We start from the raw sequence: 19,073 nt of genomic DNA on the forward strand, positions 1-19,073 counted from the left end.
GTATTTACGTGCCAGATATACTAAACATTCATATACCTCTTCATGCTCCAACCACCATTCCAGAGAACATGCTTCCATGTTGATGATGCTTGTTAAAAAAAAAAAAAGTGTTTTTTAAATTTGTGACTGTACTCCTTGGAGAATTGTATGTCTCCTGCTCCATGGCTTTACCCGCATTCTGCCATATATTTTGTGTTATGATAGTCTCAGATGATGATCCAGCATATGTTGTTTGATTTAAGAACACTTTCAGTGCAGATTTGACAAACACAAAGAAGGTTCCAATATCAGATTTCTAACGATAGCTATGGCGCTCGACCCAAGGTTTAAGAATTTGAAGTGCCTTCCAAAATCTGAGAGGGATGTGGTATGGAGCATGCTTTCACAAGTTTTAAAAGAGCAACACACTGATGCAGAAACTACAGAACCTGAACCACCAAACAAGAAAAATCAACCTTCTGCAGGTGGCATCTGACTCAGTTGATGAAAGTGAACATGCGTAGGTCCACACTGCTTTGGATTGTTATCGAGCAGAACCTGTCATCAGCATGGACGCATGTCCTCTGGAATGGTGGCTGAAGCATGAAGGGACATGAATCTTTAGCGCATCTGGCACATAAATAACTTGCGACGCCGGCTACAACAGCACCATGCAAATGCCTGGTCTCACTTTCACTGTAAACAAGAAGCAGGCAGCATTATTTCCTGCAAGTGTAAAAAAAACGTGTTTGTCTTAGCAATTGGCTGAACAAGAAGTAGAACTGGACTTGTAGTCTCTAACGTTTTACATTGTTTTATTTTTGAATGCAGGGGGTTTTTTTTGTACTTTTATGATAAAGAGATTGCACTACAGTATTTGTATTAGGTGAATTGAAAAATAGTATTTCTTTTGTTTTTTACAGAGCAAATATTTGTGATCAAAAATAAATATAAAGTGAGCACTGTACACTTTGTATTCTGTGTTGTAATTGAAATCCATATATTTGAAAATGTCGAAAACATCCAAAAATATTTAAACGGTATTCTATTGTTTAATTGCGATTCATTTTTTTAACCACTTGACAGCCCTAATTTACTTAGACATGAGTCAATTTTCAATAATACAACATTAGAGTCAGACCCTTAAAATGGATTCTCCTTTTGAAGTTTTGGTTCTTGATAACTTTTACTCAGTGCAATCAGATGCTTTTTTTCTAAAAAGTGTAAGGGAAAACCGGTGAAACATTCAGAGAAACAGATGGCAAGACAGAGAGGGACAGCAGAGGCAATAGTACTGTTACAATTTACAACAGTTTCAAGATTAATTCCAAGCCTCCCAGTCTGAGAGGAAAAAAGAGAGGTCAGTATATAAGCTTTTAGTCCTACGGGAAAAGCAAAGCAGCATTTTAAAATCAAGCTGCTTGTTAGAAAGGATTACCTGAACTTCTTCAAACTCAATCCAGTAAACAGCACAGGCACTCTTGGAGGCTGTATCTGAGAAGATAAGAAGCTACTTTCCTGTGTATTCCTCACATTTTAATTTAAAAGCACATGAGACGAGAGATGATAATCCTTCCTGACTCTTTTGATGCATGCTATATAGAAGTGTAAGTTAGGGTGACCAGATAGCAAGGGTGAAAAATCAGGACGGGGGTGAGGGGTAATAGACACCTATATAAGACAAAGCCCCAAATATCGGGACTGTTCCTATAAAATCGGGACATTTGGTCACACGACATAAAGTGGCAAGTTTGTGTAATTTGTTCAGAGTGTAGATTCATCCATAAGACTTTCCAGTAGTTCTTTCTCATCCTCTCCCCAGTATTCTATGAAATGGAAAGCTTAATTCTATGTTAATTGTCCAAGTCATGAGCCAGATTCATAGGTATCTTTTTACTGTATATACTTAAAATTTGATTCTGATTCCACTCTCAGTTACACCAGCATAAATCAAGAGTAATTCCATGGAAAACAATGGAATTACACAAATATAACAGTAGTGTAAATGAAAGGAAAATCAGGCCTATTCATAATTTCATACTGGGGTAGGACATCTGTTCCATTCTCCTTGAAATAATAAATTATGAGTGAACAAACTAATTTGGCTTGAAGAATTTTATTTTAAAGAGTACTTTGTCTCAGCTATGGCTAACTGGCTTCCAAAAAGCAGCTCACACTGGAGTTGCAACCTAAAACTTGTTATGTCACAATGACCAGCCAAACCCAGGAGCAGTGTTCAGTATACTTTTGAGAGCAACTGGTTTGCCTTTTAACAGAAAGAAATATTCAGCAACTGTCAAAAATGAGGAAGAGAAAAAGGGGCAAAACAGAGAAAGAATATTCTCCCTGCATCAATCCCAGGTTAGAACAGCAACAGACAGTTCTTAATTACTATGATTTATTTAGAAAAAGAAAAAGGAAATGCCTTCTCTGGGAGTCTCCTACCTCATTATTTGGGTCCTGAATAACCTTATAAAGGGCTGGCACCAGTGATTTTTTCCGGTGCAATGTTGATGCATAACTGGAGATTTGATTTTCAGGTAATGCCTAAAGAAAGAGATATAGACAGCAGTTACTATAATGAGTAGTTAATATGTAAGATTTCATATATTGATAGACATCTATGAACATGTTAAATCCAGTTCTGATTACATTAAACACAGCAACAACAATCCCTGAGCTTCAGTCAAGAATAATTCACAACTTAGTACACTAGTAAAGGTGGAATTCTGTCCTTTCAGTACTGATTAAAGCAAGCAAGCTATCCATAAACCTGACAATGCTGGGACCCAATCCTGCATTGTGCTGAATGCTATGAATATTCATCAATTTGTGTGGTAGTTGAGGACATTCAGCAACTTCTACGACTAGGTCACTATACAGCTCTAGGCTGCTCCGTATTAAAATTATTTGCCACAAACCCGCTTCTCTCTTTCCCTGTTCAACCAGGAACTTTTCCAAACCTTATATAAATTTAAACTTTTTTTTTAAACTTAGGATAAAGCCTCAGATTATTAAAAGTGAAAGTATTTTAAAAATCCAATTTACTTGTCTCTATGTGCTGTTTTATTTTATATTTCTCTCAGCTCAATAAAGGAAGTTTAGGTTTGGTTTACAGACAAGACACTTTCACTTCCTTAGTGATGTAAAGCATCGATTTCATCAAAGGAGGGCATTTTTTTTAAAAACTATTTTCACTGGAGTTTTTTAAATTGTGGAAACACTTCTATTAATCTTAGATTTTATAAAAAGTTGGTTAAGTTTTTAAATTTTGTGATCAATTTGACAGTATCCCTTTAAATTCTATCAACTTGATTTACAGTGTGATGTGCTCTGAAGTGAGATCTGCGAAGCATGCTATATGCTCTGTACTATTATAATAAATATTTGTATTCCAAATTGTGCTTTTTATATTAATACCTTTATATAGACATCTATATACTACACATTGTGCAGTAGAACAAATACAAAAGATTAAAAATCAAAATAAGCTTTTACACTTTAAATGTTTAATCATTAGCATTCTTAACATTATATGCCATTAAACAACATTATAATGGTCATACACCTACTCAGCTGACCTTGAATTCTGATAGCCATTCTTCCACCACACCACGTTCTGATCCCAGCATTTTCTTACAGTTTATTCTCCTTTCTTACCTTTCGGAACAAGAAAGAGAAGCTCAAAAGGTAGAATGCACTTCTGGCAACAAAGCATAGTTCTGTAAAACCCTGTTCTAAAGGGGAAGACCGTTCAAATATCTGACTGTTTTATTTAACATCAAACATTACCAGATGTTGTAGTTCTGAAAATTAGTCCCGTTTTATAATGATTTTTTTAAAAACTGTTCTCTTGATCCTCCTAGACATAAAGCTACAGTACTTCAGTGGGTCAGAGAGACTCAGTGCCTCAGGCCAAATTGCACATTATCTAAGACAAACACAGCATCCATCCCTGTGCTCTTACCAAATATAGTACAAAGAAAAGACAACTGGAACAACTGAAGAGCATCATGGAATAAAACCATGTGACAGGTTGTAATGACAACTCTGGATATGGCACAAAGTAAACACAATTTCATAAAAAATAATATAATATCTTGGAAGTCATGATGGCAGTATATTTTATTTCTTAAAGCTGTTCTGGAAGAATTGTGAAGTTTCTCTTTCAAGCTGAAACACTGAAGATCTATTTTAGCAGTAAGCTGTATTTTTCAGAAAGCTAAACATACAAAGCATACATATTAGTTTTTTTTAAAACCACACAATTACTATTATTACTTTCCGACCATATAACAGTTTTATTCTAGCATCTAGAGTTCAGACAAAAAGAGTTCTCAAGCCAAAACCACAGAGTTTTATCATGTCCGCTACTTGCATACTATTTTGAAATAAACACCCTAGTCTTATTAGCTGTCTCTATTTAAGTACAATATTTAAGTTGCAGCTGTTTTCTTAAATTAATGTAAGGTTTAGTTATGTAGTGTGGATTTCTGATGTATTTAAGTATCTAAATATTCATATTAAATGGATTCTTTTTTTTTTCTTTTTTTTAAATAAAGGGCCCAGAACTGAGCCAGTACATTACATGAACTTTCAACTACCCAAATACAATGTTTAACACAATAGAGGGTGCATTAAATAAAGACATCATTTCATAAGCACCAAGATCAATCCTTCATTGGCAAAGGGCTGGACACGATGACCTAATACATTCTTTCCCTCTCCAATTTCTATCATTACTTTCTTTTTATTATAGTTTCAGCACACAGACATTTAACCAGAGCTATGCTAAGCATATTCACTAAGCTACTGTTACATTTAGAAATTGTTGTGATGTGTCAGCTGCAATATTCTGACCCACAGTCTTGCATTCGGGTCCAAAACCACCATTACTAATTTGCCTTTTCACAGGAAGACAAGTGTTGCTGCTAAACAGAAATAAAACAGACAATAGGAAAATGTATATAGTATATACTAATAGATATGAAAATAGAATGTCACAGAACAAAATATTGTGGAACTATCCATTACTTTAACACCCTCACTACAAGAAGAGATCTCTCTCTTAGAAATACAGGAAAATAGGAAATCTGGCCAGTATAAAGCCCAGTGCACAACTATATTTCTGTAAGGCTATATAGCAATAGCTTGCAGTCTTCATAAGAGAATCTGTATAGTAAAAATATACAGTAATAATGTATTCAAGTTCAGATGAACTGCAATATAGTTTAGAAGTGCTTTTTTTAATATATTATGGAAATTCTTGCTGGAAAAATCCCAAAGATCGCTGATGAATAGATTTCTCAATAAATCATAACCTATCGGAAACATATTGCTCATGCCATCATAGCTTCAAAGGGAAATTATAATTAAAGCAAGGATGAACAACAAAAATTCATGGCTAACAAAACTTTTGCAAACCTCATGCGCTAACTTATTTCTTTTTCACTTGTAAAGGTATAAAAGCAGTTAGATACAGGAAGTCAAACAAAAAGGTAGAGACAGTCATAACATTTTCCAAAATAGCTAGTACGTATAAACTCCTTAGAGTTCTTGGTAGTCCAGTTTAGATTTGCACAGAACAGGAGGTTAAAGGAAAAATGTTTCACTTGAGCTTATTAATAAATGGGAGTAAACAACTGAAATTAATCTAATTAAATTAGATTTAAAATATATTTTGCCATGTCATTTGGAAAAGGCCCTAACAATAAACGATAAACTGTTCTTCCGAATATTCGTGTTGAGACTTGACTTTTTTTCTCTCCCTTCATTTAAATTTTAAATACCCTCTTTAAATATTTATTTACAGGTATTTCAAAATATGTTTTCACCAGGGATATCGGACACAGGCTCAGACAATTAATGTTTCTGTTACGACTTAAAGAATTTAAATCAACACCAGTACAAAAAATTATAGAGGAATCTGCTGCCAGTTATGGAATCCAACCTCTCTTTCCCTATTCCACTGTTTTGCCCTACTCCATTTAGCAAGTTGATGTTTCTATTTCTTATCAAATACAAGTCAAAATGGCTATGCCGTCAGCACCAAATATCATGGTAACATTCATACAGTTCTGAGAGTAAGATTTGTTAGCTGATTTGAACTCCCTCTGACACTTCGCTTTAAAAAACCAAAATACTACATGACTCTCCAATATTTAACAGCTAACACTGTTTTAAAATTTGTAAGTGAAGGAGTCGAGGATTTAATATAAATCCCTTTCTTCCTGCCTCCTCCTCCCCTATAAACTCTCAACCACCAAATGAGGTTGCCTCAAAACAAATCATGGGATTTAACCATAAAATAATACATTTGGGGTTCTATTTATTTGCCTTCTGATTTTTCAGCATTTAGAATTCAGGTTTTCAAGCTTTGCTCTGCAACCATAAGGGCTAGTAATTTATATATCAAAACTGAGATTCTCCTGTAAGGAAATGACTCCAGGAACTGGAATTTTTGGAAAAACATCAAATATTGAGAGAAATTGGCCCTTTAAGGAATAATGTATTCAATCTAGTGAATATGGGAAATTTAAGTATAGGATTTTGTTGTTTATTTTACTTTTAGGAAGAACCAATTACAGTACATTGTGTCAGGATCAGGGCAGCAGGAGTCTCAAAATCTCCAGTTTGAATTCAATATAGGTTAGTAGTGATCCAAAGTAATTACTGTCTGAAAATAGTTTAGTAGTATAAGTTAAATGAATGGGTGTTTTGAAACCAGTCTCTAGGGAATGTCTATATCACAGAAACCACCACCATAAGTTGGACCCTTGTTGACAGACACAGTAGATAGGTCAAGGATTGCATTGACATGGAGACACAACTACCCTCATGTTTAGAACAGTTAATTTACACTAACGTTGAGTTACATTGACTGAAAGATTGAACTCACTCCTGGCTAAGCTGTACCAGATGTATGAAAATAAATAAAACAAAACAAAAATTATATCAGTTTCCAGTGCTGTCAATAGGCACTTTTTAGGAGCTTTTTTTTTTACGATATTGATGTTTTAATGGAGCACAGTGGGATGATGTAGAGACTTAGATCAATTTTGTTACTAAAATACTCACAAAATATGCACAATGATGCTAGCAGGGATTTTTGCAAATTGGAACAGTCCCTAAACAGAGCTTCCAACAGATGCATTAAGCCAAATTAACATGCTACCATAAAAATTTCATTCTGAAAAACAACCTGATGAGCAATTAAATTAATTTTTATTATACAGCTCTCTGTTAAAAAAATACTCTTAAGGCAGCAGGTCTGTTCAAGACAGCTACTATAAATGTAGCTGACCAGATGCTTTTGAAATATTATTATTGATAATATTTAGCCTGGCTACCATGCCTTTTATCTGACAATCTCAACGTATTTTACTATTAACTAATTCAGACTCAACATTCCTGCGAGGCAGCCAAGATTTATATAGGAAGGCATGGAAATGCTCTGATAACCTAGGCAGATAAATTACTACACCTACACAGAAAACCAGCTATGTGGGAGATAAAAAGAGATGGTTATCAGTTCACAGCAACAAAATGAAAGAGTTTAGGGCAGGAAATTATGAAGAATCTCTTTTCTAACTAAAATTATTGAGAAAATGTAGACAGGAAGAATGCTGAATTTATTCAGGTCACCATGTTTAAAATACTTACACTCTTATAAAAAAAAAATACCAAGGGGGTTTTGAAGTGTGGCTTGCTCCCTTTTGATGTGTTTATAAAAATTCAAGAGGTTCGTGAGCAATAACTTTTTTTTTTTTTTAAAGCTTTTATTAAATTTCACTTTTTCCCCTAGGTGGCCCAACTTCCTGGCTGCACCTCCATGGTGTAGCAGCTAGATCCTGCTTGTCAGGCAGAGTATGGGGCTGAAAGTGCTGAAAAAGAGCAGCAACAGCTGGAGCAAATTTGCCATTTGCTGTCCAAGAGAACAATTCAGACGCTGGCACAGTCAGTGAGCCACCAGTGGTAGGAGAGGTGCAGGAAACCTTTGTGGAAAAGGAAAAAAAAGTGTTGGGGGCTGCTGCAGGAGCTAATGGTCACCCTATTTGTATTTGGGAAAGGAAGGAAGAGAGATGAGATGCATGAATAAAGCACTGAGATCAGAAGGGGAAGCCACTGAGCAAGAGAATGGAACCCAAAGGGAGAGATCTGCTATTGCTTTCTTCTTTTTCCATCTCCTTTCAGCTCACCCTCTATATTTACCTGCTCAGTCAGTCACTTCTTTACACTCTGGCTGCCAGCTAAACTGTTTTCCTTTCCTGGTCTTACTGAGCTCCTTGCTCAGTGGCTTCCCCCATTGGCCCCAATGCTTTTTAGAAGCTGTGGAATCACATGCTTTTAGAGCCACATGTCCTAGGTTCAACTGCTACAAATGACCCATACAAGATTGTTATTACACTAGTCATCCCATCAGATGATTTCTGTTATCAGTAGTGAAGCACAGAAAACAAAGTGCAAATTTGTTTGAAGACAGCAGGATAAAGGCCTCAAAATAAAATGTTACTACGTGTGATAAAACTCCTTCCACTCCAACCTCCCCCACAAAAGACTCTTCACAAATCTTTGGGAACCCAGGGAAAAATATAAAAAATACAGTATAGCCTTTAGGAATACCAAGTGAGAAAATAAGCTATATAGGAGAGACAGCTTTTAGATCTAACAAAAGAGCAAGAAGTAGAAATTAATCATTACAAAGAAAGAATTCTTTCCTCAGCATATACAGTTCCCCTCCAAAATACCACAATCGATAAATTATCCTTTTAACCATTCCTCTGTGCTAAATGAAGGATTTCCTCAATTTCTTTATCACAAAAAGCATAGCTGACCTACAGTATAGGAAGACAAACTTTAATACTCATGGCTAGTAATAGCAGGCTAGACACGAAAAGTGGAGGAAGTTTTAGATCATTGTTAGGTGAATAAGGGAAGGGACAAGCATTGCATTAATATTAACGCAAACTGGAAAAAAGCTTGGTAAAATGTACATTAGGTCAAGTATAATCTTAGTGTTGTAATAATGGAAGAAGGGAACTTTTTTCTGTGTACAAAGAATATAGAACAAATTGATTATGGTTACATTCATTTATTAATACAATTGTCTGACATTGCATTTATGCTGAAAATTACTCCTGGTTGGAGCTAGTGAGATTATATTTTAAGATTTTAATACTGTTCCTCAACACATAGGTTAATCATTATAGAGCTGAGTACAGACTGTTTTAACATGTTTACCATTGACCAGAGGCATTACGAACACACACAAAGACTTTAATAAGGTTTGTGCCTTGTCACATGTATTAAATATCCTCCTTTTCGTTTTCAACTCTTTTGTTTATGGTTCACAGTAAAGAGATTGTGTGAAATCTCTTATCCCGAAGTTTAAGAAGGCTTAAAAATAAGTGTAAGGAGATTGGAGCCTTTAGGTATTAGGACTGATTTAACACAGACCTCTCATATTCACAGGAAACTCACCTCTCTCTTAATGAGCAGTGAAAGGAACTTGGCATCATTCAAATAGTTTCCCTAATACAATACTTTTTCTTTCCCAAATCAGGATATTCTTGCCCTGGCCAGGGAGTAAAGGAACATGTTGTACAGTTCTGTAGCCAGCCTGCCAGACAATGCAGCAGTGACACTTGTGAGCAGTGGCGCAGGAAAGACTGCAGAAGTGTGGGGTGCGGATCAAATTTGAGGCAGCAGCATTGTGACCTGACACATGGGTTTACATTTGGCTTCCACTTCTACAGAAAAACTAGAGGGATGGCCTTCCCCTCCAAATAAGGACACTTACAAGTCAGCCCTGCATATTCAGTAACATCCCAGGCAGTGTTCAGAATTACATGCATTTGTTCAGAGCTCAGACTTCGGCCCCTATGTGAAGTTGCAGAGCCACTGTACTGACTCACCACAGAAGCCAGATCAGATGGAGTTTTAACTCCACTTCAGGGATATAAAAGAAGTCTGAGGGTCACAGAGAAAGGAACTAGAAAGAAAGAAAGACAGGAAGAAACTCTGGCTATGGTTTGCATGTTGCTCTAGGACAGGGATCGGCAACCTTCGGCACGTGGCCCATCAGGGTAATCCGCTGGCAGGCCGTGAGACATTCTGTTTATGTTGACCATCCACAGGCCTGGCCCCCCACAGCTCCCTGTGGCTGCAGTTAGCCATTCCCAGCCAATGGGAACTGCAGGAAGCGGCGCGGGGGAGCTGCGGGGGGCCGTGCCTGTGGACAGTCAACATAAACAAAATGTCTCGCTCGCTGTCTGCCAGCGGATTACCCTGATGGGCCGCGTGCTGAAGGTTGCCGACCCCAGCTCTAGGATATAAAACAAAAGCTCACTCTCCTCCCCCTCCTATTTTGCTATTAGGTGGGTGGATAGAGGGAAAGGCACAGAAATGGCCTGGCAACTACATCCATTCACACTACCATCCGGAGTTAAAAAGTAAGTTCCTGGTCTCCCTGGGAATGGTGAAGAATAACGTTCCAGATTCTGAGCTGCCATGTGAAAGAAACCCTTACTGATACTGTTTCCATGGGGAAATTGGGTCAGTAATACCATAAAACAAACAGCTGACCCTCCCCTTCCCCTCTCAAGCACTTCCCATCTGCACCAGACCAACCTTCCCAGAGCCCTTGAGGGAGCACCTCTAACTTCCCTCCCCCCCGCCCGCCACCACTGCCACCAGCCTGACCTTCTCAGAGCCCTCGAGGGAGCCCCCTGCCTTCTCCAGCCCAGTCCTCCTGGAGTCCTTGCCTCCCACATCCCACCAGCCTGACCCTTCCAGAGCACCTTCCTCCCCTGCTCTTTACTTTACCCTCTGGGCTAGTGAGCCTCTCACCCTCGGGATGATGGGTCTGTCCCACTTCTGGGATCTGGCTGCTCCCCCAGCACCAAGAGGAGCCACTGCTGTGGTTTTGGCAGCCAGCAGATGAGGGACCGGCACACAACACAATGCAGAGTGGGGCCTGGTTGTCACATTGCGTGTGGTGTGACAAAGAACAGGACCCGATGCTGGCCAGGTCACAGCACACTTCCTCCCAGACAGGAACGTGTTCAATTAAATAAAAAAAGCCCGGGGGGAAGGGGGGGGCGAAGAGACAGCCCTCTATTTCTGGCACCTATGCTTGTGTGCTCTGAACACTGTCCCATCCCAGACTCTGCAGCCAGAAGGAAGGCAATTAAGAGTGTGCTGGGATGGGATCAGAACAATAAGACAGAGTAGTATGGAAGATTTTGGGGGCCACATGAGGCATTTGGAGAGAAAAAGTGTATTCTAAGAAGGTTAAAATGGTAAAGGGAACCAAGCAACACAGATGAAAATAAAGTCTGTTACACATTAAGTGCCTTTCCTTGTGGAAATTGTATATAGCCTAGATAAAGATGAATCAGTATTCCACCAGGGATCCTTGAAGTTGTGTCATTTCCCCCCAACCTCTATATTGCTGCAGGAGACTTTACTTGTGCGACGGAGTAGGGTTATTTCTTAAATCTTGCTGTGGAAAAAGGGGTAAACATTTGTTCATGGAGCAATGGATGCTTCAGAAGTGCTGACAGATAAGATGTCTAAATAAAACTAGAGACACAGAGTGGCTGCATCACTATTATGCCTTTGACAGGACCTTAAAACCTGGAGCTGAAAAAAAAGTCTTACTTTAAGGAAATGAGAAACAGAAAGTACTTTATGAGGGATCTGTACTTTAAAGGGTATTTTGGTCACTCACAAGTGTTTCTAAAGAGAGAAAAGATGAAACAATGCAAAATATCTAGAAGTTGTGAAGGGCCGGGGATTTAATCTGACTTTTCCCAAAACCTATAGCATTCACCAATTTGGAAAATCTCACAGATGTCATCTACCTCCTTTGAACGACAAACTCTTTGTTCTGAAACACTTAGCCCTTCTGCAAGGAACAAAACCATAAATAAAAAATTTCAGGAAAAGGGAAATTAAAAGAGAGAGAAAAGGAATAAAATATTAATGTTTGGTTTTAACCCTGCAAACCCTTATGCATGTGCTTAACTTCACTCAGTGGGACTACTCACATGCATAATGTTGATCACATGCACAAGTATTTGCAAGATCCAGGTCTCAGACAGTAATAGGACAGTATTATAAACCAAAAAAAAATTGAGAATTAGGAAAGAAAAAACTGGAAGTAGGTACAGGGTTAAAAATATTAAATGAAATCTAAATTTTTGTATTTGTTTTAAACAAATATTTAAATATTTTCTAAAAAACGTGCTCTAGTTCAATAGGCTTGATACAATAATTACCGTACAATTCTATGGCTGGAATTATACAGGAGGGCAAACTAGATAATTACAATCCTCTCCTCTGGTCTTACCAAAAAAAAAAAAAAAAATCTATGAATCTATAATCCCCCTTCTATTTTGATTTTTGTTGGAAAATTTTTGATTTAACAGGACAACTGAGAGTTTGATAAATGGAAGACATTAAAGTAGAAAAAAAATCCCAAAATTGATTTTTTGAGAACATCAAGGCATATTTCTTTGGGACTTTGCTTGTTTGAATTGGACTACTCATGGCAGTAAGCACTGCACTGGCCACTAAGTAGTTATATGATCACATCCTGTGAATATACACTCTTCATGGCAAGGATCTGTCTTAAGTGTTTCTTAAGCATACAGTACTTTTTGGGTACTTAAACAGTGGTAGTAATAGTAACAACAGTAGATTTACTTGAATTTAAGAAGTACCTGTTCTAGTAGCGTTTCTGCATTAAATACTATCAATAATAGAAGATAACTAAATAAAGCAAGCTTTGAAAACAAAAATATCAAAGAATGTCATTCGCAAGTAGATTTTGGAAGCCAGTGATTAGCAGTCATAATTTGCATGACACCTCAATACGGTTATTTAAAGACACTACAGGAAACCCAAGAGGAGAAGTTACTAAAAAGTCATTTTTCTGTTTGTCATGATTGTTATAACATGTGCCATGTCCAACTTTACCTCTGTTTTAAGAAGTCAGTTCTCTAAAGAAGGAGGAGGAGGAGGAGGAATGCAGCAGTCTTCCAGTCTGGAATGCATTTGTCAAGCTTTAAAATATTCCTCAGTTCTGTGAAAGATGAAAATAGAAAATCTGAGATAATCAAAACAAAGACACAAGACAGACTTCGGTAAACTACACACTACACTTAATTCATTTTTCTGCATTATAGACAAACTGCAGAAATTACCAGCTAAAAAGCATTACCCAATCTACTAAAACACATCCACTCCACCAACAAAAAAAAAATCTAACAAATAAAACAACTTAAACAGTGTTTTACCCTGAAAACGGAAGAGAACCAGAGATTATGTGAAATTTACTAGAGACTTTGTAACAGAATTTATACGGAAGGTGTTCAGATGCTGTAGTGACTGGCAGCAGTATAAAACACAAAGATAGAAAGAACACTAAAAATGAAATTTGATAATAATGAACAGTACATATAAAAAATACCCATCAGACACACTTATTAAAAGGAAATTAGTATTTTTGCAAGATTAAGCACAATCAATGCCGTGAATCTTCAGAACATAAAAATCAGAAGATCCAAACCATAAGCGCAGCATATCTTAAAAAGTGTTCCTTCTTCCATCACAAGCATTTTGTTCTGATCTATATTTACTACAAGGTTAAAAGTTTCAAAATCACGGCAGGGAAAACTCCACTGTGGAGAAAAGTCAGTACACTTGCCAATTTAATGTAGGAGCCATTAGCTAGGGACTTACATTGCAAATAAAGATGTTGTACACCTCAGATCACTTCAGGATCACTCAAGTCCGAAGACTGTACCTTCTTGTCAGTATATTTTAATGACTTCAGTATAGTTTAAGAGTACCTTGGATTCACTGAGCACTTTCAGTTGTACATTCAATATTATGGGGCTCTTTCACTCACGCTGACGTATGCGCACAATTGAGCCAACCCTAGGTGGACTAGTGAGAATAACTGAAATCCTATTGTGTGTTTCCAAATTGTATGGAATATTGGTCTGTTCCATTCTATACTGTTTAAGTTACTACCTTGTTCAATACAAACAGTTAGTAAAAGGTCCCTTTCGCTCAATATTGGTAAAGCACATATTAAGCAGAACAGCAGCTCACATTAGGCTAAATTTCAACTGTTAGCCTTTGCAACAAGTAGAAATAGGGTGAACTTAAAGGGACAGTATGAATTTTCTGAACTCAAACATTTTCATGCAATTCCTTACAGGAACCTTTAAGTAATATCCGATTATTTTTAAAATTCCTTTTAAAAAAGGGAAGGCTCTTCTCCCATGTTGATATTCATATGGTCTCTTCAAGCACGTAAAAAAATGACTATCCAAGTGGAACAGTGAAACCAACTACATGTAGACTGCTGTCAAATGCACAAAACAGATAGAAAAACAGAGGAAAAATATTTTTCCACTCTTTCAGCTTTAGTAATCTCACTTGTTAATTGAGCTCTAAAACAATTCTTTCAGAGAGAAATGTTAGTATTTCAAGTGGATGTTCTCCCTTTCATTCATTGTAGCCAAGAACCCTGTAAACTTCCATGTTTTAGAATGGTTGTCATTAGGCAGACTGCAGGCCAAATACGGACCACCAGATGCTTTTGAACGGACCCCAACATCTTTTTATTTATTTATTTTATTATTTTCTCCGGAGTCTGCTCCTTGACTATACTTGAACCACAAAATTTGGACACTGACAAAAAAATAATTGACTAACCCGGTTTTAGAATGTGTTAAAACATTCTTTGGTTCTGAACTTGAAATATGACCTACGTGAGAGGACTTATGTCCATGCAGAGCCCCACTAAAAATCAGTGGGACTTTGCATAGGCATATGGGTCTCCCTGCATGGTGCTAATTGCAGGATCACGACGAAATAAGTTAATATTTCTCATCATTTATCTGTACTACACAGCACCCAGTCAAATTTAAGAAAAATATCTGCAGGTTTTCTGGAATTATTAATTGTCTTAGTAGGACTACTTTTAAAGTAATTAAATCACTATAATTTCATTAAATAACCTCACAGAAGACACACAGGTGAAAAAAAAACAGCACAAGGATTCCTCCACATACAGAAAAGCAACAAATCACTGTATCTGAAACAAGATTGATACAGTATTTGCTTCTATCCGCTCCTACACAATGACTCCTCTTTCCATCCTGTCTTCAAACAATTACTGCAGATTGAAGGATTTTGCTAAGATTTTGAACAAGTGGTCACAGTATACAAACACCACACACCAGGTGAGCCCAAAAAGGTAAGGCCAGTTCTGCAGTAAGTGCAAATGTGGTTATTTCTTTGGAGAAACCTAGCGTAAAGGATGTAGAAATATGCTTTATAAAACAGTCTCCAACAACCACTGGACTATATGAAGCAATGGCAGGGTTCCAGTAGGAAGACAAAATGTACATTTTATAACACTGGGCTAAGCACTGAATGTTGCTATATATTTTAAACAACAAAAGCTCTTTGCCCTCTAGCTCTGAAATTCAGAACAAATCTGCAGTAAGAACACAAAGAAAGCTGACTTCTGTTGAAACACGGAGACTTAGAAAGCTACCAGCAGAAACATATATCAGACCCATTGTTACTCCTGTTAAATGTATAGTGGAGGTGCAGTGTATGGAAATGGGAGGACAGTACTACAGATGTAGTGACACAAATTAATGAGCGTGAAGAACCAGTGGCTCTCTCCAAGTCAGAGTTTACCCTTACATATGAACAAACCTGCTGCACTAAGAAAATATCCCAATAGTTGAAAGATAGCCATTCAGAAGCTTCAGTCTCATTTTAGAAAAGTCCTAATGTTCCTAATGCAAAAGGACAGAAACGCAGAGCGTTCCAATGGCACAATCATTAACTTATTTCAGAAATTTTCTGCCCAACCAGCAGTCAGGAGTTAAGTTACACAGCAAGAGAATAGTCAATAGAACACTGTAGCTATAATTTTGTAACAAAGAGCATACTGCAACTGCCTGAATTGTGTACACATAATCTTTGGTCCCCACACACCCAGCAGAAACAACATCACCCACAGCATGAAGATTGAGTCCATTGTTTATTAAGTACTTCCTCTTGGCAGCTTATGAAATACTCTATTGAGTACTGCAACACTAACAGTTTTTCCAAAAACTGGTCAATTTATGAAACTTTAAAAAACTTAAGCCAGATTTAAATGTTACACGAGCTGCTCCCTGCAAAATGGTTAAATTATAAGGAGCATCAAACAAATACAATCTTCCTCTGCACGTTTTTTAAAATGTTATCAGAAAAAGTACCCAATGTACAACACATACACTTTTGGCATGTAACAGATTGTGTTTTTCAGTTTTAAGTTAAAACTGATGAAAGCTAAAAGCAAAAACTAAAACATAGTTGGGTTGTTTGTTTTTGTAAAACATACACCAAAAACACAAAACTTTTAAATAGAAGTCTAAAGGTTCCTCATGCTCATTCATTTCTGGAGGCAAGAGTTTGCAGTGCGTCCTGGTTTTATTTTTTTCGGAAGGGGAGTAGTGTGGGAACCAACAAGTTTTACTACTAAAAATGAGCAATAATTTCCATAAAATTAAAACATCAGAAGTCAGAAAATAAACTATTCATGAAAAACAATCAAAAGGATAACTGATTTCTATATTCTTATTTAAACTACTGTCTCAGGTCTTCACTTAATCTTACCCCAAAGGTGTTAGTTTGTGGATAAAAATCCACATTTAAGTTTCATATATTGGATCTAAAGGTAAGTTAAAGAAAGAAAGAGAGGGAGAAAGAAAATAAAAAGGTTTATAGAACATTTTTATAGAAGAGCTGTTTTTTATTCAGTCTTTTCTACTATATGATCTACCTCCCTGTCTACTGAACAAAACTTCCACATGCTGACATACTTGTTTGATTACATCAGTACAACTGCTTGTTTTGACACTTCCAGGATATACTTAAGAGGGTGTATGTTATCAGGCCAACAATGGGTACATGTGTCCAAATACAAGCACTATGTAGGATGAAGACTGACAAAATAGCCTGTTTGTATGCTCACCTGGCATCCCACCTATAGAATAAAAAGGTAAATACAAACTATTTTTCCAATGCAATCATGTCTTGCATTTTGTGAACATTTTTTAAAATGCCAAGACTATCAGTTATCATCATTAAAAGGTTCATGTATTAGTTTCTACAGATTACAAAGTGGTATTAATTAAGCATGGTCACAATTTATATTACTTTATACACACATTCTCTCTCTCTCTAGTCCTCATTTAGTCATTTTTATGTAACAATGTTGCGGACTGTTAGATAGCTGATGTATCCCACCCCCACAGATGGCTATGTTCAGCAGTGGGTGAAGTGTTCCAGGTTTTATTTTATTAGCTAACATACACATATACACAGAATTTTCAAAGTGCTTTAGATCTGTCAGAATTAAAAACAGATACCTAAATGTAAAAGGGTAGAATACTATTTCTCCATTTCATATCCTAGACCAGAACATAAGATAACTGGAGTAAAAAATTAACTAAGGCTCCCAGATAAAAAAAATCTTTTTAGACAGTTGCATCCAAACTTGAACTTTGCTAAAAAACATACATATATATATATATATATATATATATAGGTTTTGTTACATTATAAGGAAAAACGAAATCCATGCACTCACTATACATTGTAAAATACATACTATTTCATCTAATACCGGATATTTCTAAATTACAGAATAACTGTAGAAAAAATTGTATTAATTTCAGAAAACGTTACTATTCTTAATTCCAACAGCATGCCACTCACACTTTGAGATACCAAAAATTGGTACACAACTATTTTTTAAAGGATTTATATAGTGAGGAGAAGTCGTTATTACCTGTCAGCCCAAGCCGTCTGGGCAAGAGGGGGATTGATACATTTTCCAGTTTAGGATAAACTGAATATACAGTACATGGCCAAAGCTTTTTTTTTTTTTTAAAAGTCCTCTTCACCAAACATACCTGTACAGAAAGGGTTCATTAAGATGGCAGTCTAATGTAACCTCTGCTACAGCCCTGGGTAGCAATAACTGAGCACATCTTTTTAAATTTATTTTGAATTTTTTACATCCTAACCATACACAATTTTCAAACAACAATGGATAACAAAAAAACAATTTTGGTCTTTTATTTAAAATCTCCCCACATATTTGAATCTACCTCTGTAAATCTCTCTCTTCTATGTTACCCGCTACTTCCGAGCTACAAAGTGGGACCTTTAATGCCCTACTAACATAGGAAAGGAATATAGTATAGACAGAAAGCCAAACAGTCTACAAAACATGTTGTGGGATCCAAGTTAGAACACCTGAAGTGCAGGGCAGGGGATCCTACAACTCTGTCCCCACTCTAGGAGTATAACCTAAGCACCTAAAGAAAAGATGAAAGGGTTAAAGACTGGGGGTGAGAAGCTGGCAGGCTGAACATAGGATCACCTAAAGATTCTAAGGGAGAGGGGACTGGGAGAGGTCCCACAATCTAGCCCTTCTCTCCACAGTTATTTAATATAAAGAAGTCTCTGACGACTCCATTCCATCACCTTACACCCAAGAAGCCTGCCCTTTCAAACCATATCAATACCAGCTCAGTAGCTCCTTCTCTGATCCAATCAAATAAAGGCATCCCCAACTTTTCCCTCCCCATAGCACTTAGGAACACACATGCACACCTCCAATGTACAAAAAAAGAGGCCTCTTTTTGGCCTATCTGTACCTTCTCCCCAAGTCATTTACCGAGCCCCACTGCATCAATTTTGAAAAAGCACACATCCACCCTGGCCAAGAATTACCCCCACTGAAGCATGATATAGGCAAGAAATTCTCTATCTTGCAGTTCATATGCTGGATGCTGCAAAACATTTTCCAGCTTTCTTAATCCACTTCCTGCTTGTAACGGGGTCCTTTCACTACATCATCATAAATCCAGGAGAGATATCTCTTTGCAAACAAGTAGTGGAGATTTACAACAAACATTAAAAAACACTGCAAGACCAAGACTGGTATTTTTCTTTCCACTGAGGCTCACACATTTTTAAAAGAAGCAATAAAAGGTTAAAAACAA

At 37.0% G+C, this 19,073-nt stretch overlaps 1 protein-coding gene across 8 annotated transcripts in view; it reads right to left on the reverse strand.

Moving 5' to 3' along the window:
- Positions 1 to 19,073, reverse strand: part of HYCC2 (hyccin PI4KA lipid kinase complex subunit 2) — a 100,244-nt gene that overhangs the window by 53,328 nt on the left and 27,843 nt on the right. For all 8 annotated transcript variants that reach the window (XM_075118064.1, XM_048868859.2, XM_048868857.2 and 5 more), the window contains 3 exons: positions 12,961 to 13,066; positions 3,561 to 3,639; positions 2,425 to 2,526 (listed from right to left, as the gene is read on the reverse strand). In XM_075118064.1, the coding sequence (XP_074974165.1) occupies positions 2,425 to 2,526; positions 3,561 to 3,611 (153 nt within the window). In that variant the 5' untranslated portion in view covers positions 3,612 to 3,639; positions 12,961 to 13,066. The remainder of the gene's footprint in view (positions 1 to 2,424; positions 2,527 to 3,560; positions 3,640 to 12,960; positions 13,067 to 19,073) is intronic.

Source organism: Caretta caretta, chromosome 11, assembly GCF_965140235.1.
Source record: "Caretta caretta isolate rCarCar2 chromosome 11, rCarCar1.hap1, whole genome shotgun sequence".
NCBI lineage: Eukaryota > Metazoa > Chordata > Testudines > Cheloniidae > Caretta > Caretta caretta.